The 22816-nt window shown below is 37.1% G+C and overlaps 1 protein-coding gene across 27 annotated transcripts in view; it reads left to right on the top strand.

Moving 5' to 3' along the window:
* ABLIM1 (actin binding LIM protein 1) overlaps positions 1–22816 on the top strand; it is a 399591-nt gene that overhangs the window by 345416 nt on the left and 31359 nt on the right. For 10 of the 27 annotated variants that reach the window (XM_036736815.1, XM_036736816.1, XM_036736824.1 and 7 more), the window contains 4 exons: positions 10015–10092; positions 11225–11380; positions 15480–15515; positions 16200–16329. In XM_036736815.1, the coding sequence (XP_036592710.1) occupies positions 10015–10092; positions 11225–11380; positions 15480–15515; positions 16200–16329 (400 nt within the window). Of the gene's footprint in view, positions 1–3121; positions 3170–10014; positions 10093–11224; positions 11381–15479; positions 15516–16199; positions 16330–18599; positions 18720–22081; positions 22097–22816 lie in introns of all 27 variants that reach the window. The other 17 variants (XM_036736806.1, XM_036736804.1, XM_036736807.1 and 14 more) reach the window with 4 other exon arrangements.

Consider the following 22816-nt stretch of genomic DNA (forward strand, 5'->3'; position numbering starts at 1 on the left):
ATCTGTAAAATGAAGATAATGATACCTCAAAGAGCTATTTCAAGTCTCCAGTAAAATAATGTATATAAAGCACTTTCTAATTTTTAAAGGATTTTATGAATGCCATTTTATTTTGATGACCATTGCCCTCAGTAATAATGACAGTGATTAGCGTTTGGAAATGCTAACTTCCAAACATCTACTTGTTCTCAAGCAACACACTCTCAATGTGCTTTCTTTGAGTGTCCTATGTATACAAGCTGAAGCTGTAATTTTCCTAATGTAGAGAAATTTAGAGTAACTTTGTAGAATTTCATCTCTCTTCTCCAAGTGCAACCCAGACAAGAGCTCTAATGTCAATACAGTTGTGCTTACCCATCATTTTGAGATAACCCCTATTACCCAGGGTCATTTGCCCACTCCTCTTGTCCATATACAAGAACATAATAATTATCATAACATTGAGGTCATGCCGTAAGGTTTGCAAAGTGCTAACTCATACTGTCTCATGTGAACCTCACAATAACCTTGTGTGGTAGTTGCTGCCATTATCCCCGTTTTACAGATGAGGAAACTATGGTGGAAAAATGTTAAGTGACTTGCCCAATGTCACATAGCTAGTATGACTAAGAAAAGATTTGAACTCAGGTCTTGCTGACTATGAATCAAGGGTTCTGCCCACTATACCACCTAACATACAGAACCACAGTAAGGCCAGGAAGTCTTGATTTTACTTAACCATTCTGGACTTCTTTTTTACTTCCCTAAGGCCATTTCAGATGGTGTCCAGTTTACATCTAATTTGTTCATCAGTGCCTTCTTGTTTTGACTTAGAATATATTTAATGTTTGAAAATTAATGTTTGGTCAGTCTTAAATCTCTATATACGAGAATCTTGGAACTAGAATGTACCTAGGCGTTATCTAAGCCAATTCTCACATTTCATAAATGAGGAAATTGAGACCCAGAGCAGTTGTAACTTGTTCAGGATCATATACCTAGTATGACCAAGGCAGAACCAAAAGCTAGACTCATCTAGTAGTCTTTCCATTATACAATGACACTTCTAATGCACTGAGTTGGAAATCTGTTCTTAACTTAGAGGTAGGTGCTAAATATAGGTTAGGAAAAGGAGAAAACAGAGAGAGGGAGAGTCCAGGGAAAAGGACAATTTGGTAAAGGTTTCTTTGCTCATAGGTATTCAGACTTAGGACTCTAAAAATTTCAGGCAGCCTGCAAACTGAAAACAATATAGACCCTGTTGCCTACTCCCCCGCCTCCCCGCAAAAACTTCATTATCTTTGTACTTTGTTCCGTTAAAAACCATAGAAGTTTATTGTGATCACCCTCTTTGATCACATTAACACAACAAAGGATTAATGATAATTATACCCTCAAAGAGTTAGTAATTGTGATTAATCTCTCATTCATTTATAGTGAAGTCACTCCGGTCTGATAGTTATATTCATAGGATTTTAGAGCTTGAAAGGGACCTTAGTTCTTATCCGAAATGTGTGAACTTAAATATGTTAGCTGTTATGACTGAAACCATATGATTCAGCCATCCACGCCCCAGCAATATTTAATAATCGATTGTTGCTGTGTTATGAAGTGAAGTCCAGCATTCATAGTTAATTTGAGTTAGTGTGAACAATTCAGTATATTTTCAGATTTCTAGAATTTTTCTGTGGATGACTAACAGACATGAATTAGAATCACAGAATTTCAGAGGTGGGAGGAACCTCACTAACATTCTAGTTCAATCTATAACAAGAAAAAAAAATTATTCCCTCCACAGTATACTTGGCAAATAGTCAACAAGTCTTTAAGACCTCTCATGAGGGAAAACCTTCTTTCTGTCAAAGCAGCCCATTCTACTTTGGGATAACTTTAATTATTACGACAGTTTTCCTTTCATCAAGCCTAATTTCACCTTTTTAAAATTTCTGCCTGTAGATTCTAGCTCTGCCTTTTAATCACCATTCCACATGCCAGCCCTTTACGTATTTGAAGACAGTTATCATGTCCTTCCCAAATTGGGCTTCTCAAGGCTGATTAGCTCCATTTCCTCCAACTATTCCTCATATGGCATTAGGTCAAGATCATCTCTTGATGCATTCCATCCATCTTATAACTGACCTTCCTTCAAATGTATGTTCTAGATGTGGTATGGCTAGATTAGAGTAGCATGAAGGGACTATCACTTCTTTATTCTCAGAAGTTATGTCTTTCTTAATTCAACCCAATATTACCATTTTTAGCTACCTATCATGGCAAACAGATTTTGATCATACTGAGCTTGCATTTCACTAAGACCCTCAGATCTTTTTTGGATGAATTGCTGTCCAGAAATACTCTAAAATTGCCAAAATTTTCCTTACTTTTAGAGTGCCTTAACAAAATATAGCATCACCCAAATCAGTGGGCCAAATGTTTTTTTTTCACTTTGCAAAAATAATATTTTTTAGAGAAAGAATATGATGTAAAAAAAGGACATGATGTTTCTGGGATCAAATTTGCATTACTAAAAGAAAGAAGTTGGGTGACTTCTATGTTGCATCTTTGGAGACTAAAGAATAAGAATAAAGACTACTCTAGAAATTGCATGTTTTCTTTCAAGCTAATGTAGACATGTCAAGTGTGGTATTGCTGATTTCTAATGCACCAACCAAGTATTCTGTGTCTACTCATGGAGAAAAGATCATTAGAGTCTTTATGTCTGGACCAAGAAAACTAATATTGCTGCTTATGTATCATTTTGTTATTAGCACTGTGATATTTTTACTGGAGCAGCTGCCTGTTGCTTTATTCGTAATTTTATTTTATTCATAGTATTTTATCATCTTTTATACCTGTTTACCTTCCATCAGAGATAATCAGGCCTTATGAAAAGTGAATTTTCATTCCAGCTGTGTAATATGTACATAATTGAATCAAATGTGCACTTAGTACCCATACATACGCATGCACACGTACATGCACATTGCACATGCTCACACACATACAGATAGACCCAAATGCATATCAGTATTAAAAACCAGCAAAAACTCAAAATGATCTCTTCCCTTCCCCATACTTTAGCAATGTTATAGTTAAGTGATTATACTAAGGATAAAAAAAAACATTATTCCTTCTTCTACAGTTCTTACCACCACCCTGTCTAGTGAACTTCAACAAAAACCAAAGGCAGGTACTGTCACCATTCGTAATTTGTGTGCTGTAAGGTGTGCTATAAGGTGATAATGACCTTATAACAGTAATTACACTCGAACTAATTCATCAGATCAAGATGATCTGATTCTTTCTTCAGTTTCCTGTAGTTCCCTCTCTTTTAGAGCATGGCTTTTAATAGCTGCGGTGTAGACAAAAGTAGCCTTTGCATTGCTGCTCCTGGGGACCGGGGTTGAGTGAACACATTGATTCTCGATATCTCATGAGATGGTAGCACACAAATGAAAGGAAATAAAAGATGCCATTGCTCCAGGTATTCACCAGTCACATCTCTGTCAGTGATAACATGCAGTAATCAAAGGGTGATGATGAGCTGGAATGAGGACATAAAAGGATCGTTGAAGTAGAATATTCATTCAGCAGTCCTGCCTTCAGAATTGTAGCACAAGTGGGCAAAGGAGGAACTGGAGAAAAACAAATTAGATAAAAGGCAGCTGATTAGAGTGCTTTTAAAAAGCATTTCATGAACACGCATGGCTTTTCCAGAATTTCATCAACCAACACTGGTTGGAGTCATTTTTTCTTTCCTGTTGAAATAAAGTGCCAGCCTTTCGTTGAATCCTCTATCACTTAATCGTGTTTCTGTTAGAGATGTCATCTAGGAAGAGGAAAGTGAACAGTGTTCTTGGGGATAACAAAGAGGTTCTGTGAAAATAGCAGGCAGAGGGTAAAGTAAAGAAATTCTTGGAACTTTACATTATAAATATATATAAATAAAATATATATATATATGTATATATATACTGTACATTACAATATTCCACTATCTAACTGGAAAGAAATCAGAAGCCAAGTCCTTTCTAGTCCCCTTCTTTAAGTTGTTAAAACAATGATTGCATCAGTTGTCGATTAGGGCAAATCTTTAATGCTTGTGAGCTCTATTCCTCCTTCCCCACTTCTGGGTAGATATAACTTTTGAAAAATGGTAGAAGGGGAGAAAAAAAGAAAAATGGTAGAGGGGACTGAAAATTTCCCAACAGGCCTTCTAAAATGTTCTTTTTCTCACTCATGTTGGAAGAGGTGGTTGAAGAATAAGAAATATATATCTGTTCCATTATCAAACATTGTTTAGCAATAAGCAATTAGGACTGAGTTGCTCAGTGAACCTCTTGCTCTGTAACTTTCTCCATGGAACAGATGTTATATCTTTAGGACTAAAGAATGGGAAAATATCTTTACTGTTAATATGGATACAAATTTGTCACCAAGAGCTATAGATATGAGGACTTCTGATCTGTTGAACTTTTGTCATTAGTTCATAGTTACTAGAGCACTTTGGCCAGGATTTTGTATATTAGAATGAGGAAGAATGGTTAGTACTTTCAGTAAATGTAGAGTTTCAGTGTAGGATTTATTTAAGGAAGAAAAGTGGGACCTTTAGACTTATACTTTTATATCACATGGATACCAGGATGCAGAGAAGAAAAAGCATAGACAAATAATAAATGGGCCATATAAAAGGGGAAGAAGATAAATAAGGTAGTAATTTACATGATTTAGTGAATGACAGTTTGGGCAGGAATATCAGCTGGTAGAGGATTGACTCCATATGCCTTTTGTATAGTTAGATCTTGTCCATCACTGGCCTTTAATGAATAAAAAAATAAAACAAGTAAGAATAAGGGGGTGGGGGTTAACAGGTGATCGGGAAAAGGAATATAATTTTGCCTTTCAAAAATCTAGAAGTTATCAAGTTGACACTCAAGAGGATGTGGATAATCTTAGAGGGAGGCAATATTAAAACACAAACAGAAATGAACAGGAACACTTTGGAAGCCAATAGTAGCAGACAGTGAAAAGAGGCAGTAAATTCATGAATGTGTAGGTAAACAAACCTTGAGCATGGTTCAAGAGAAGGCATATTTTGAATTGTTCTGACAGATAAGAGGCCTAGAGAAAAGACATTATAATCAAGCATCACAGAGAAGAAAGTTAATTATAATGCTACAGTACCTGGAAGAGAGTTTTCCAGTAATTATTAGAATGGGTACAATTGTATGTAGCTGTTCTAGAATAAAGGACACATGTTTGAAAGTGTTATAGGACTACAGCACCTTGTAGATGAATTACTTAGCATGCCTGAATTCGGAGGAGAGGGCATAAGGGTGCAATTCTTTTTTGGTAAATCTAGGGAAAGCCTGATTTATCTAACATCTGAAATATAAAGATTGCTTATTGGGAGTGATAAGATACAGAGGCAGGAGAATAATTCTTAATTTTAAGTTGGGATTGAAAAAAATGCCCAAATAGGCAGGAAATTTATTGTAGTGTAACGTTTTTAAGGAATATTTGGATAGACTTTAATTAACATTCACCCCATATTATTGGAGAGGCCAGTATAGGTTAAAGCGAAGAAGAAGAAGAAACTTTCAAAGATGAATTTTTTAGTAAGGTTATGAAGTCAAAGTAAAGTAGAAATAAATTAGATCATAGATAGACTTAAAGAAGAAATAATTCAAACATTTTCAAATACTTTTGAGTCACTGTGCCCCCAAATATGAACTTTGAGTCATATTGAAAAATTCAAGGCAGGACATTGCAACAAATTTGGCAACTGGCTCTTCTCAAGTGATTCTAAAGTACCTAAAGGCAGAGTTCAAAATATCAGGGTTTGAAAATGCAGAGAAGAGTTGGAGTTATCAATAGCCCAAAACTGAACAGGGAATTCAGATCTTAAGAACTGCATGGAACTTGAACTGAGTATTTTATAAAGACTTCCATGGTGGAACCAATGAGCAGCTTATAAAACTAATAGCACAAATGATTGAAATAAATGCTTGGAAGGAATTTATGAAATTCGAGGGACTCACCCATCAAAAGAGGGAGTAAGGTGAAGATTAGCTGTGCAGGAACAGCTTAGTTTAGCCAAGTGGCCTTTCCCTTCTTTGCACTTAATTTCCAAATCAGAGTACTTAGTGTCCCTCTTTCTAAAGTCTCTAATATTGCCATTCCGACACATACCTATCTGCGAATACAGAATATCACAGACTAGTTTGCCTCAAAACCCACCCCTAATGAATTATTTCCCCCAAAAGAGAGGAAAACAACCCTGCTTGGCAGAAATAATAAAGATGAGTAACTTGAGAGAGCCCCCAAAGCTTCAGTTTTTATTTTGGCCACTTATATAACATTCTTTATGGATGTTAATGAAAACAGGCAGTTGCCATGGCAACCACAGTAACTCCAGACATCTGATTCTACTGAAATACACCCTGGTCTTCACCACACCCTTACACAGTGCATAAGATCATAGCTGCTTCAGAGTTTGTGGCATTAAAAATTATTCCCATGGGCAGACATTGTTTTTTTGTTGCTGATGTTTAGCCATCTCAATTTTTAAAACACCCTTATCTAGAAAATTTGTCACCCCATCTATTATGTAAATGGCCTCTCTAGTTTTACCATGTGTTGTAGGAACCAAAAGACAATGCCACCCCATTATGCCCATTTTTAATAGCTTGTTAATATTGAAATTGAGCTGTATCCAGGCAACAAATATTTATTGAATGCCTACTATGTGCAAAAAACCCAAACCAAGCCAAAAAAAAAACTCTGCTAGGCACAAGAGGAGGTGAAAACTTTAGAAATAATACAATCCTTATCTTCATAGAGCTTACTATCTGTCAGGGGGTTAATATTAGAAATGTACTCAACTGTGATACAATGACAGTAAGTATACTAAAGAATTTCAGAACAAAATATTATGTGAAACCCAAGGAGGAAGATAGTTGCTGACCTAGGGGATTGGAGAAGGTTTCATGGAAGAGGTCATATTTAAGGTGGGTCTTAAAGGCAGAAAAGGAAGTCAGCAGAAGAAAGAAGAGAGGACATAGCTTGAGCAAAATAAAAAAGAGAGGATAGTGCAGGGCATGTGTATGTAGAGCAGAAAGTAGTTCGGTTTGGTCACAACCCACAGAGAGTTAGTAGAGGGGATTGATATGAAATAAGGCTAGGAAGGTAGAGTGACCCAATATTGGGTAGGGCCTTGAGGAATTTAATTTTATTCTTTAGACAATAGGAAGCCATCAGTCTTTTGAGCAGAAATTTTTCTGCCACAAGTATGAATTATACATTTTGTTGTTATTGTTCAGTCTTTGTGACCCCACTTGGGCTTTTCTTGGCAAAGATACAGGAGTAGTTTGCCATTTCCTTTTTCAGTTCATTTTACAGATGAGGGACTGAGGCAAATGGGGATAAATGACTTGCCTAGGGTCACACAGCTAATAACTGTTTGAGTCTGGATTTAAATTCACAAAGATGAGTCCTCCTGACTTCGGCCCCTGCGCTGTGTCCACTGTGCCACCTAGGTGCACCAAACAACATATGAGAGAGAACATAGAATGGAAGCTAAACGTCTTGCTAGAAGGCTATTACAAGAGTCCAGGTAGGCAGTGATGAAAGCCTACAGTAGGTTCCTGGTAGCGTAGCGGAAGAGGAACCAAGGGTTGAAGAAAGGTTAAGGAACAGGCAGAAATTGGTGTGGTAGAAGAAGTGCTGGATTTGAAATCCCAGTTTCATTCCCAGTACTACCACTAACTGTGTAGCTTTGAGCAGATCACTTAACCTCTGTTTCTTTATCTTAAGGAGGTTGGATTAAATGACCTCTAAGGTTGCTTCTAGCTATAAATCAATGATTCATTATTCATTTCAAAAGATCAGAAACCTTCTTAGAAAGGTCAGGAAAGAGTCCAAACATGGGAGCTAGGGTAAGTGATGGACCCAATAGGCAGAAGTAGTAAAGTCAGGATAAAGGATAGGTTTAGAGGAAAGAATGATAAAGCTCTGTTCAGTGCAAGTTAAATTTGAGATGCAACTGGAACATTTGAAATACAAGTCTGAAGCTTGGAAAAAAGGTCAGGAATAAAGATATAGGTTTGGGAGTCATCTATGGATAAGAGGTAGTTGAAACTATGGGGATGAATAAGAAGAGCAGAAGCAATTCTAAAGTTTCATATCTTTAAGATGGCAGAGCTCAAGAGATAGTTAAGATCTGAGCTGTGATCACATCAGGCTGAGGTGGGTTGAAGAAGGTTGTTGGAGTTGAAGAGGCTGAGACATTAAATACTTATTAGAGGGTCATCAACACAAATATTGAAGTCCCTAAGGTAATGGCAGAAGATAGGTTGGAGAGGAAGACTTAGCCAGGTATTAATGCCACTAAGATTTTGGGACAATGACCTAAATGTCATTTGTGACTACTAAAACCATAAGAATTACCTGTGGTAAGTTGTTAGTCCATATGATTTGGTTAGTCTTGGATATGGGGATGGTCCAGTGTCTCAGGACCACTCCTGTCTAGAGTTCTGTCTTTTATTTCAGTAGTACAGCTGCATTTTGGTATTGGTCCTGAAATATCATTAATCCATGGAATGGAAACCATGTCAAATTGGACTCAAGACTGAGAATCTAATGTAGCAAGCAGTAAAGAGAATGACAGTACCTCAGTATTATTCAAAATTGAAAATATTGAAGTATCCCTGTCTATTATAGATGTGAATCACTACATGAACCCTGCCACTTAAAAACTGCATGTTTAGAAAAGCGCATGTAAACCATCAGACTTGAAGATTATAAAAACTAATGAATCAGAGGGCAACTTTGTACTGTAATTCTCCTGAGCTACGTACCCTTATGCCATCACTGAACACTGGAACAGCTCTGGAATGCTGTTTCCCTGCATTATCATTTACAAACTGATCTATCTCTAACGAAATCCATGCTTGGCAAAGTACAATTTCTCGTTACCAAAGCCATAACTAGTAAGGCAAACAAAATAGAATATACTCTTGAATCCTCTTCTCTGTGATGGCACAAGACTTCAACAAGAGGGGAGGGGGGAACCAGACAAGAAGGAGCTCTCCTGGAGTGCAGCCTCCAGAGAAGGAAGTAACGTCTGCTAGCTACCTATTTTTACTAATGATCCCTGCTACCTAGGTATTAAACTGAGTTGTTTCTGTGCTGTTGTAGATCTGCAAGTACTCTCTATGCTCTCTAATCTGAGAACTTAAACTTGTTTTTATATATACATATATGTATATGTTTATATATGTATAGCTATTTAATTGTATTTTGGCATAATTGGTTTGCTTTTTATACCTTTGTACTTTATTTTATGCACTTAAAAACATTCTGGAGAGTCCATAGGCCTCATGAGTCTGCCAAAGGGGTTCATGATATCAAAAATAAATCAGAGCCCTAGAACAAACCCCCATTCACCCTGCCTTGGTTATAGCTCTGACCTTCACCCTCAGGTGAATTTTCGCCTTTGGGATAGGAATGATCACAATCTGTGATTCTTCAGTGGTATTTGTGACTCATACCCGAAACTTCAAACTGATAATCCAAATAAAACTCATGTGTGTTCTTCAGACTTGGCTGCTCAAGCTTGCAAAGTATAAAATGCAAGTAGAAACATTACTAAAGATGAAGAAGTTAAATTTCTAAATTAGAATTTTCCATCAAATATCAACAAGAAGATAAGATAGTGCACTAGGCTTTCTGTTTTACTTAGAGTCCTCATCTCAGAGCAGTTGGTTACATTCCTCAATATGTAATATTTGGCCCAAGGGGAAAAAAATAATGATGTTTCTAAGATTTTCAAAGACTTTATAAACATTCAAGTGCGTTTTTACAGTTTTCTTACATCTTTTTCATTTATTTCTTGTGAGTTGTGCTCCATTTACCCACAAAAATGAAAAAGACATTTTTTTTTAAGGATTATAGCTTCCAGAACCTCATTATCATTGACAACCTTGATCCTGAAACGTTGGACTTATCTCTCACATGGCAATCTTTGTTTTACAGCCAACCAGGACATCCTCCGAAAGTATTTATTCCAGACCAGGGTCAAGCATCCCTGGATCTCCAGGTCATACTATCTATGTAAGTATCCCTTTCAATAAAGCTTGTAATTACATGTAGGGGCCTCTTATTAATGCCAAAAAATTTCATGGATCTCCCTGACATAATAGATAACCTGTCAATTGGCTGAGAAAGTTAAGTATTACAAAAAGCTGCCATGAATTCAGTAACAATGTTAAATGAGGTTTTATTTTATTAATCACAACTGCATCTATCTACATTTGGAAAGTAGCAACATACATGCATACATACACATATGATTGATATGTATATATACGTACATATAGATATATATGTACAATGCACTCACATGAATAACCAGATGGTATGCTTGCTTATTTGTTATATCGAGTTATTTAATGAAAAGGACAGTGCCCATATGGTTTCAGAGACCCTTTGCAATAACTCTTTTGCCTCCCAAAGATCCACAGGCATGAGTTACTATGTAGTTTACTTATTAGTAGAGAATTGTTTAAAAGTAGCAATGGTATACTTAGTTGAAAACAGATCATCCAAAAAACATTTCCATTTATGTTATGAAATGCAATCGTATTTTTTTTACAGTTGATGTATCTTGATGATTATTATTTGAGTTAATATTAAAATTAATTTTCATTTTCTAACCACACACCAGCTAGGCAGTGGAGAGGTAGTCCAATGACATTATAGAGACCATGGGATGTCAGACTAGAAATGTTTTGCAGATAATTTACATGAGCATAATTGAGAGTTGATTGTATATTTATAGCCAACACTGAGTATTCTTAAATTCTGCCATTAAAGATTATGAGTTTGAGAAAGATAATTAAATATTTAGTTACTTAAAGATGCAGCCCTTGTTCTTCACCATCTGGGAATACTGTTTACCCATCTGTTTCCAGTTAATTTGCTCTCCATAATAAATTTAGAAAGATATCTTTAAGGGGTTTTTTTTTTTGGCCTACTTGTTGATGAGTTCTATAGTCTTTTTCGTAAGCTCCCAATTTTTTTTAATTGACTAATTTACCCAGTAAAGAGGCAGTGTTCCTGAGAATATAATTGTGCTGGTTACTATATCTACTTTTCAAAGTAAACCTAGATGATATTGGCAATAAAGAGTTCCTAACAGATATGAGCATTCATGCTAATTTTCCTTTCTCTTCTGTTATGCCAGGCAAAAGTTGACAATGAGATCCTAGATTACAAGGATTTAGCAGCTATTCCCAAGGTCAAGGCAATTTACGATATTGAACGTCCAGATCTTATTACCTATGAGCCATTCTACTCTTCAGGCTATGAGGACAAACAGGAAAGACAGAGCCTTGGAGAGGTAATGAATTTCCAAAATAGCTGGTTATTCAATCATATTATACAAAATCTCCTTCCCTTCGCTTTGGTTTTATCACTGTTCACAAGAATTGCTGTTGGAAGCCATTCTTTCAGTTAAAAGATATCTATTGTGTGTTCTCTTTTCTCTTCTCTGTCACTGCCTCCACTCACAGTCACTCCATCACCTCATACCTGGACTATTGCAATAGGCTGCTGGTGTTTCTACCTGCTCTGAGTCTTTCCCACTCCAGGTCCTCCTCCACTTAGCCTTCACATTGACCTTTTGAAAGCACAAGTCTGACCATTCACTCTCACTCTTCAGTAAGCTCCAGTGACTCCCTATCACCTCTAGGATCTAATATGAAGTTCTCTTTGGGACATCCAAAGTACTTCATAACCTAGCAGTCCTTTCCTACCTATCCAGTTTTCTTACATCTTACCCACCTGCCCCCAAGTACTCTGGGATAGTGACCCTGGGCTTCTTGCTCTTCCTCCAACAAAACATTCCGTCTCCCAGTTCCATGTATTTTCACTGGCTATCTTCCATACCTGAAATCCTCTCCTGCCTCATCTCCATGTCCTGGCTTCCCTCAAGTCTCATCTAAAAGTTCACCTTCTGCAAGAATCCTTTTCCAATCCTCCTTAGTCTTAATGCCTTGCCCCTGAAATTATCTCCAACTACACACACACACACACACGCACACGTATATGTATACATATATGCAAATATACATGTATACATTTATATTGTTTACATTTATACATATTTACATGTGTGTGTTTGTATATAGTTGTTTACCTGTTACCTTCCCAAATAGCTTCCTGAGAACAGGGACTATTTTTTCCCTTTCTTTGTATCCCCAGCACTTAGCCCCATGCCTGGCATATAGTCGGCACTTAATAAATGGTTGTTGACTAATTAACTCAGCTCTATCAGGGATATAAATATGCTTTAGGGCATGGTCCCTACTTTTTTTCCCCTCAGTTTTTAAATTCAGAATAAAAGTAATAAAATTTAAAATTAAAAAAAAACTTTTAAAAAGGCACAAAAGAAAACAAAAACAAGTTCAGAAGGAAGCACAGCCAAGTAGAGCAGTTCATATACACATATGTGTGTATATGTATATATGTATGTATATGTGTGTACATATATATTATATATGTATATATAAGCAAACAGTGTAAAGAAGAGATTCACAGTTTCTTAGAAAATCTTTTTCGTGTGTTCCGTGTATGTTGAATTGTTTGGTTGGTTTTTGTTTTGTTTTGTTTTGCTGTTTAAGTTCAGAATAAAAAAATAAAATTTTAAATGGAAAAGGCATGGTCCTTACCCTCAAGATGCCTACAGCCTAGCTGGGGCTATAAGGCAAACAAATATTAACACAAATAATACAAACAGAACTCAGGGAATCAGTGTGGCACAGGCTACAGCCTCAAGGAGAGAGGTCAGTGAAAGTTAAAGTAGTCAGGGAGGCTTCTCAGAGGAGAAGGATCTTGAACTGGGTCTTGAAGACTGTGTACACTTTGAATAAGAGGAGAAAAGAGAAGGCTTTCCAGACAGGATAGGGAAATGGAGTGTGTTCTTGAGATGGTGAGGAGACCAGGCTGATATCATCGATGCTTAGATTTTCCTACAGGCAAAGCTACCTACATCCTTATTGCTAGTGAGATGATTCAGGGATGACCAGGATATGGCGAATACTTTCTGATGCTTTCAACCCAGAAGAAAATAACCATTGGGTCAAGGACCTTAGAGTCCTTCAGCCTGGCCCCATAGCCCAGGGTTAGAGACTTCCCCTGCTGTGGTCCTCACTTCAAACCAAAGATAGATAAGACCTAAGCCCATAACACAACAGAAAGAAGTTTTAATAGTGGTCAAAAGTACATATCAATCCATCAAACAATAACAATAAACATTTATTCTTGAGATAAAAAATAGAAGTTACTTTTTGCATGGTTTAATTCTAGCTTCAGTTGGATTCATTCTCAGAATGATTTTTTTTTCCTTTTGCTTTTTGTCAGAAAAAAATCTTCCCCTTCTATGTTTTATCCCCTAAAGTGTCTCAGAATTGGAGCTTTCCATTGCTTGGGAAATGATATCTGTTTTCATGTAGTACCACCTAGTGGTCAAGCAGCAGCCATTTCTTCAAGGCAACAGAAATTTCACAAGGGGTGCTGGCTGACTTGTGGCTTCTTCAGAGTCGCTCACAAAAACATATCTAAATTCTGCGCATTCCCTCAGATATTCACTTTCCTTGCCACGTCAGCAATTAGTGTAAGTGACCACTGGGCAAGACTCAGTTCCCCAGCTGACTCTGGACCTTTCATGGAAACAAGAGATGTGGAAAGGTCAGTGTGCAATGTCCCTGGGCAGAGACCTCTTTGGATCTTTAGCTCCTCCCAGAGTCCCCTTTTGAGCAGTATTGATGCTGCTGTTATCAGGGAACAGCAAGCAAATGTAGCCCAAGAAACAGTCGTCAATATAGACTTTGTACAAACCAAGGTCATCACCATAAACAAAACTGTCTTCGTACAAACCCCATAGAAATGAATGCTGGTGACCAACATTGGGATTTCTAGCCACCACTGTACTAAAGGGTGATGATAATATGAGCAAAATCCTTTCAAATACTAAAGGCAAGTCAGGCAGGCAATCAACAAGCACTTATTAAGTGTTCATTGCGTGCCAGTGTAAACAACTTCAGTGTCCGACAGACGTTTGATATCATCCTATGTTAGGTCCTCAATGTGTATTACCTGGATTATTTTTTTGGGCTCCCAACAGGTCTTCTTGCCTCCCATCTATTCTCTCAGGATTTTATACTGCAAAAGTTCCCAAAGTGATCTTCCTAAAATGTAGATCTTCCCACCAAAATACAACTTCCAGTAGCTTCTCAATAGGTGGCACAGTGCCAAGCTGGAGTCACAGATGTCCGAGTTCAGGTCCTGTCTCTGGTACTCACTATGATGCTGGGCAACTCACTCAAACCTCAGCCTCAACTTTCTCATGTGCAAAATGGAAAATAGTGGTAGCACCAACCTCACAGTGTTGTTGTAAAGATCAAATAAGATAACGTATAAATGCTAGCTATAATAATAATAATATCTATTATCATCTGGACAAATCAAATCAGTAAACACATGTTAAATGCCTGTTGTATGCAAGGCCTCCTATTATGGATTTAGGGAGTACAAAGAAAGACATAGACCTTGTTCTCAAAAGTATATCATGGCATAAACACGTGAAAGGTTAAATCATAATAAACAGAAAACAACAAGAGACACAGTGGATAGAGCTCTGGATCTGGAGTCAGGGAGACACCCAAGTTCAAATCCAGCCTCAAATACTTTCTGTCTGTGTGATCCTGGGCAAATCATTTGACTTCTATCTACCTCAGTTTCTTCATCTATAAAAGGGGGATAATAATGGTACCTACCACCCAGGATTGTTGTGAAAATAAAATGAGATGATATTTGGAAAGTACTTTGCAAACTTTAAATCACTACATGGACACTATAATGATAATAATTATTATTTAATTTTTAAATTTTAAATATTACTTTTATTATTATTATTATTTGACAGATGAAGAGGGGTGTAGACAATAACTACTGTGCTTTCAGAGAAGGGATACATCACTGTGGGCAGGAGCAGTCTGGGAAGGTTTTATGGAGTTTAAAGGACCTGGTCTTTAAGGATAAGTAGGATTTTGTTAGGCAGAGGGAAGGGAAAGGTGGCATAAGCAAAGTCATATGAATATCAGACTCTCCCTGGAACTCCTCTAAAATGTGCTTCTTGAACCTTTCCTAAAAATAGTGGAAAGAATGCTAGATATAGGCAGGTGAGACCTGCCTTCAAATCCCATCTCCAGTACTTAATAGCTGTGTAAATACATTCAGGCCATTTCACCTCTATTAAAATTGGACTCAGAGAGATAGGATTTGGGCTTAGAAGAGACATTGTTTCATGTTTTCTAATGGTCACCTTGAGCAACAGACCTAAGAAGGCAGAAATTATTAATGGTTTAACTCTCTGGAAGAGAAAAAAGTTATGCTAAGAAAAAGTTATAACTGCATTCTTCTTTCTCGTTCCCTTACAGTCTCCAAGGACTCTGTCTCCCACACCATCTGCAGAAGTAAGTGTTCTATGGGGAAACTGGGTTTCACTTGAGCAGTAAAAATACTTGGGATTTTTCAGGGTCACTTGTATTCTTCAGGATTTAAAATATATATATATATATATATATATAAATTCACAAAAACCTGGAAATTATTTGTAGTAGTTGTGAAAAAAAAACTTGGGGGAATATGTTATCCCAGAGTGTTTCTACTTGCCAAAGTCTACAGAATATGGGAACAAATTCAGAAAAATGTTGGCTGGTAATAGAGAGCCACACATTGAATCATAAACAGCCCCAGAAAAGTTTTCAGGGAGTGAGGTCATCTGTTATAATGTGTGGTATGCCTACCTTTGTACTCTGAGGTATCATCTGCATGGCCAGCCCTGAGGAATCAAGTCATTTAACCCCAGTTCCCTCATTTATAAAATGTGAATTATGGCATACTACCTTCTTCTCAAGGTTATAATGATGAAAGTTGGAATCAGAATTATTTTTGTTAGCTCTCATCAGAACTTAATTAAATCAGTCAGTAAACATTTATTAAGTACCTACCTACCATGTGCCAGGCACTGGAAATACAATAAGAAACAAAGAAAAAAAATAGTCCCTGTCCTCAAGAAACTTACAATCTAATGGGCTATTGAAGGTGTTTATGTATTATGTTGACTTTAGGGGGCTTTTTATACATTTTATTTCTAGGGATACCAGGATGTTCGGGATCGAATGATCCATCGATCAACTAGTCAGGGCTCCATTAACTCTCCTGTCTACAGCCGTCATAGTTACACCCCAACAATGTCACGTTCTCCACAGCATTTCCACAGACCTGGTAAGGGCAGTGGTTATCTATGATTTATCTCCTTACAGGTATTACTATTTCCACATGATAACTCAATGGTAGAGAGATGATGAACCATCATTGGCATTGGAAGGATAACAGCCAAGTTTTTAACATTTTTTTTCCTCCCCCTGACAATTGTCTTGCAGCCATCTTTCATACTAGTCTTTAGATACTGCCTTTTTTTTTAAAGTTGCATTGGTGATTTCTTAACCTATACAAATGATCAAATATCTTCATCAAGTTATAATACAGTTTTATTACCTAGACTTGACTAACGACCTGTTGAAAGAGCCAAATGCATAAGTTCTTGGTTATTCATATGGTTATGGAAAGTTTTGGAAGCATTCATTCTTACCAAGAGCAGTTAAAAGATGGTTTCTGTATAGAGCACTTGAAGACCAGATCAGAGTTACACCTGTATTATGGGTTTCACTTGACCTTTCTTGTTCTCATTCCATTCATTTCAAGTACAGGATCCTCATTGCTATCAGGGGTAAGGGGGGGGGGCAGGGGGAGGTCATGAGGGGTATGTCTGTGTGGAATTGGAGAAGAATGAAGAGAGATCAGAAGCCTGGATTTTAAAAAGTCCCCTATGAAGTAGAATTAGAAAGGAAGAGGTGGGTCTGTCTCTTACAAAGAACCTGAGAGTGGTGGTAAAATAAGGTGTTACTCTGTGTATCAATAAAGACTATTTTAAGCATCTCACCTTGATTTAATGATGGAAAGAAAGTCAACATGTCACTAAGTGTGTTTTAAAATGTACTAGAATTAAAACTGAAAGAAGTTAAAGAATGTAAAAAAGGCTGCAAATTTCTGTTTATTGCCAGCAGATTTTTATGCACACACAATTCTCATTTGGCCAAAGTAGGCCCCATTCCAAACCCTCCTTCTTATACAACAGCAGGCAAATAATCAGACAGGTAATGAATACTTGTTAAATTACTGAACTAAAATACACTGGGGTTTTTGTTTGTGTTTTTAAGGCGTTCATTGAATACTCAGGATGCCTGAGTATTTTTACTTACCAACTGGAAATATTCCACTTAAAAACTGGTACTTCCAGGTTATAAATAATACTCTCTGCCGCTGCCTTCCCCATCCCTTTACCGTACCCTCAGAGGGAATTATAAACCACCAAGATAGCTGGTCTCTGGGATCAAGGCAGACAAAGACTGTATGGAACAGTTGGTAGAATAAAGTTCTCTGGTACAGGTATTTATCTTTTTGTCGTAAGAGAAAAGGTCCAGTAAGAGGTAGGGAAGGGAGGGACAGTGAGGGGAGAGAGAATTGAACAGGGAACTTCTATATTACCTTTAAAAAAATTTATCCTTACTGATCATTCAAGAGTGTTCATCTGTTGTAATCATTTTTCCTTTAAAACAACCTTATGACTTTTTTAGACTCACCTATCCTTTTAGAGGTGTATTTCTCCACTTACGTGCACTTCTGCTGCAGTGCAGGTTGGGTCATTTTCTTGGATTTATTCTGCAAATCCAAAATGAAGCTGGAGTTAGATTCCAATACAGTAGTGACAGTGGACGGTGTTGATATCACCTAGTGATTTCTGCTCATGCCTCCCTAAGTCACTTTTGCTTTTCTCTGGCTATATAGATCTGCCCTAAATCCCTTAGGTGTGTGTGTGTGTTTTGTTTTGTTTTGTTTTGAGTTTTCAGGGTCTACTGATACTCAGAGATGTTTGGAGGCAGATCCATCTATTCTGTTGCCCAGCCTTGTCAGTGAACCTAAAAGGGATCTTTTCCCTTCTAAATCCATACAAAAATGGCATTAAGCTATTGGAGAGAAGTTTGCAGCTTTTAAAAAAAAATTCTAATATTGAGAAATGCTTCCTTTCAAACTTCCTAGAATTGCCATCTTCTTACATGTCTTTCAGTGGGCTTTGTTTTGTCAGGTGCTTATCAAAAACAGTTGCTAATTCGTTTATTTGGGTATTTGCAATGTTTGCATGTCAACAGCTGGTTGTATCCCGACCCATGATGTGTTGTTGCTCTAGTCCTGCCAACTGAAGACATTTATCATGATAGGTGAATCAATACCAACCTGTTTTTAAAAAATACTTTCTAAAACGTTGCCTAACCCTTGACCTGGTACATTCTTAACCCTTTCTCCTTCCTCCTTTTCAGACTTCTAATTAAAATGCTTTTTTCTTTTGGTGCCTCTCTCCCTGCTTCTGTCTTAATTTTTATTCTTCTTTTTGTTTTCATTTTGTCCCTGCCCCATGATTCCTTTCGCTGCTGCAGAGCTGCTCTCTCCTGGTGTGCAGCGGTTGTCATACCTGCGCACTAGCAGTCTCAGCTCCACCCACAATGACTCCCGCCCCAACTCCCCATTCCGACACCACTTCATTCCCCATATCAAAGGTAAGGAGTCAGGCCTTTCTAGCTAGAGCCCTGCATAGTGGAGATTTATTAGCGCTCTTATGAAAGCTAATAAGGTTTATCTCCAAAAGGTAGCCTTGAGCTTTTTTAACCTCTCCGCATGCCTCGATGTCTCACTACACTTGTGCGTGTGTGTGTGTTTAGAACTGGCATAACATCTTCCTTTGGGAGGAATATGTCATTTCTAAGGGCCCTAGATGAAGAAAATACATATACATATATATTACATATTAGAAACATATAGGCAATCTACTGCTTAGGGTACAAAGATTATTTTGGTGACTATATTACAAAAGCCACTTAATATGTAATATATAGTTCCTATGCTGGCCAAGTTGGTACACAGTTTTAATAGGTGATGTGTATTTCCAAAAACATTTAAGCTCCCAACATGTAGAAAGTACCTCAAAAGTGATGAATTGGTTAACAGTATTAAGTCTTGGCCAACATGAAAAGATCCATGGCAGCACCTTAAATATTTTTGTTGTCAATTCTCTTTCAAACATTGTCAGAGCTTCTCTGAGTCCATATCTTTAAGCTATTTTCCTTTGACGTGGCCTGTCTTCCACTCAGAGAGTGAGAGGTTATATATCTTGTTTTCTGTTCCCAAGGTAGGCCTGTTTTTGGTCCTACCCCACACTTCCTTTTGTGATATTTAACCAGTCTTTTCTTGTCATTGTTTGTTCATCTCCTATAGCAGGCCTTGATCAGTGTTCATATTTTCTTCTCCGTTGTGGGGAAGCCAATGATCCTGATAAGGTTTAAGCGAGGTCATGATTTGAAATAGACTTCAGAGTTCAGAAGTGGTACTGGTTTCTACTATATGCTTCATCTGAAACAAGCCACCTGATGGAAGCATCAGTGAGAGGAAGCATGGTCTGTTGCCATGGATCTTAAAAAATGCTATTAGACTTCAACCATATTCCAAGCACTCAAGTTAGTGACTTATAAATTGGAATCCTAGTTAGGGTTGGGAGGTGGGGGAGGGAAGGGTTTTAATTAGCATACACTTAGAATCTACCCAAGCACTTTTCCTTTATATTAACTATATTTACTAGATCTCTTAAAAATAAATGCACCTCTCATGTCACCATGAAATTAGTCAACAAACTTCGTCATTTCAACATTTTCTATGCTCCAAAAACAGCACTGCTGTCATACTTTCTGGTGGCACAAGGATCCTCTTCAATGGGCACTGTGAGAAAATACTTCTAACCAATTTGCCTAACAGTCTGGAATCCATCCATCCTTGCCAAGTCATTTTTTTAAAAATCAGTATTATTGTCATTGAGTGTTTTTTTTTTAAGAATAAAACCATTTTTTAAACTGACAAACTCAGTTGTTATCTATTATGGAAAATGAATCATATAGTTAGAGAATATCAGATGTCTTCCTGGCTGTCAATATTTATTCAATCCAGGATTTCATCAGTGTGGATACTCACAACACTGATGCTTATTATTCCTTCCCTCACACATTTGTACAACACTTTCATGAATTGCTAATAGCCAAAAAAAAAAATGTATCACCTGATGACCAACCCTCTACTGATGGGCTTTTTGGAAGAGCTGGTCTTTGGGCAACAGACACATAATCTCACACTGAGCCCATACTCACCTCACACTGGGCTCATACTCAGAGCTTTTCCAATTCCTTAATACTTGGTAGAGATTGAACTCATCTGACATATCTTTTGAGAAAAGAGTCATGCCTACCCCAGAATAAAGGAAGATATGGGTACATAGTCTAATTATCCTCAGAGACCTTAATATAGAAGTACTTTCTAATTCAACATCATTTTGTAATGCAGAAGAAAAATATTACTGATTCTTTAAAATGAAAGTTTCTCATTTTGTTTGGATAGGTTTTTTCATCTCATATGAAGACTTTTTTTAATGAAAACTTTTTATAGTATATATCATGCTTGAATTCCTAAATAAAGTTATAAAATTTTGATCAAACTGTTATGACATATGCAATTTCTGATCTTAGACAAAGCATTCATTTATTCAGATCTGTCATTGCTCAACAACATGGGAGTATAGATTAAACAAATGGCAGAGCCACCAATATTTGTTGTGTTTGTTTTTTGCTGACACAAGAAATCTAAGATGCTTATTAAATACCTTTAATATGTTCATTTTCTACTTCCTTTTTCAATAAAAAACTGAATTTTTTGATACTGAGATATAGTCAGCATCCTCCCCCCCCAAAATGTTTGATAACATTTTTATTTGTTTTTAGCCTTTTGATAATAAAATTATGATCTCTTCTAAAAAGACTTAAAATGCCGTATGGTTTTTTCTCCTGTCTCCTGTTTTATCCATCAGTGATAGATTGCCTTCATATTTTTGTTTGAATCTGGGTTCCAAGTCTTTGGTAGAAAAAATCAAATGAGGACAAACTCAGCAAAGGCATTAGGGCAAGGGTGGTTGGTAACCATAAGATATGAATACAAACTTAAGCATTAATATATTAACTATAAGTTGCAACTAAAAAAGTTAAATAAATTCCCCTTCTTCATGTCTTCTTTCTTGGGCCTTGTTTGTGCCAGTTAGCACATATATAGCTAACGTATACTTTCTAAAGTCAAAAATATAACATCCACGTAATATCCACTGATATTAAAAGTGAAATGTCCTTGTTGACAAGAAAACCAAATAATAATATGCCCTATGGAGGAAGTGACTTTCGAATTGCAGAGTTTGCCCTGAACTCCACTGCTCAGGCACCACTGGATATTTGAAAGGGTTCAATACTGTTTCTCCTGATGGATCCCAGGATTTTATGAGTTCTTATGTTTCTTTGCCTTCTGATATTCTATGAGCCTCAGATTCTACTGGAAAGTGTTCATCTCTTCATAAAGAAGAGCTTTTAACACTTGGAAAATATTCTATGAAGGGAATATTTGCCCATTTTAAAAACATTCAATAGATTTGATCTATTGACCATGATCTCTAGGGTTTTCTTATAGTCCTTCATTTAAATATTTGTTTTAAATCCTGGAGACTATGTCATTGAATTTGGGGAATTGTCTTAGTTTAAAATGGAAGAGATTAGTATTTTAGGAGTGTTTGAGGTCAAGCAGTGAAGTCTTAGCTTTTCTACCAAGCCAAAGTAATATTATCCCTTTGGACACACAATTTCTATCATCTCTGATGCATGTCTGGCATCCCAACCCAAAGTACACTAAGCTCAAGTTGATTGCATGAATAATAAAACTGAGGAGCTCAACATGAGATTCACTGTCCGTTCTCACTCACCTGCCCCCTCCCAATTTTCTCCCGAAATTTCATTTTATTCCTGGGTATATTTGATTTCTTCTCTCCTGACCTCCTTTTCAGCTTCATTCTACATTGGTACGTGCCACGGAAGCCATTCAGTTGTCATGCATGCCCCAAAGGTTTGGAAGGGAACCCGTTTTCACTTTGTTTTTGATGGTTGTGCACAGTTTGATGGGTTTCTCCTCCTTCCCCTTGACAATATTGCAGCAACCTCTATTTTCCATAACCTTGAAGCATGTAAGAAGATTGTGGAATGAATCAAGTAAAGTTAGGTCCAACAGGGCCACATATTAAGTTTCTTCAGCCCGTCTTGGAATAATTTTCCTTGTTCTTTCACAAATGTGATACTGGAGGGTGTTGGTTGTTCCTTTTTTAGAGATTTAGTCAAGCACCGGGCAATCTTGGAACTCCCTGAAGAAATTTGAGAAGCTCCCAATGCTTTATGAGGCTTATGAGCATATTAGCAGGGGCACCACATTTGATAACTGCAACTAGGAAATTCATAGGATGAAGATTTAGAGTGCAAAATCTGAGCACTGCCTCAAGCTTCTCTCACCAGCTGTCCCTTACTATGGAAATACAGACAAAATAGGCTATTTTTCTGCCACAAAACGAGACAACTGCAGTGGTAGTACCAAATAGAGGAAAGAAATAGGGGATAAAACATTTTGAAAATCATTATCAACAGAGAGAGACATACTTACTGAAAGATGAATCAGGTTTATTTCCCAAACCATAGTTTGAATGTCAGATATCCTAAAAAGCCTAAGAAGCCTTCCTTGGGTTGATCCAGAT

Source organism: Trichosurus vulpecula, chromosome 8 (assembly GCF_011100635.1).
Source record: "Trichosurus vulpecula isolate mTriVul1 chromosome 8, mTriVul1.pri, whole genome shotgun sequence".
In the NCBI taxonomy this organism is placed as follows: domain Eukaryota; kingdom Metazoa; phylum Chordata; class Mammalia; order Diprotodontia; family Phalangeridae; genus Trichosurus; species Trichosurus vulpecula.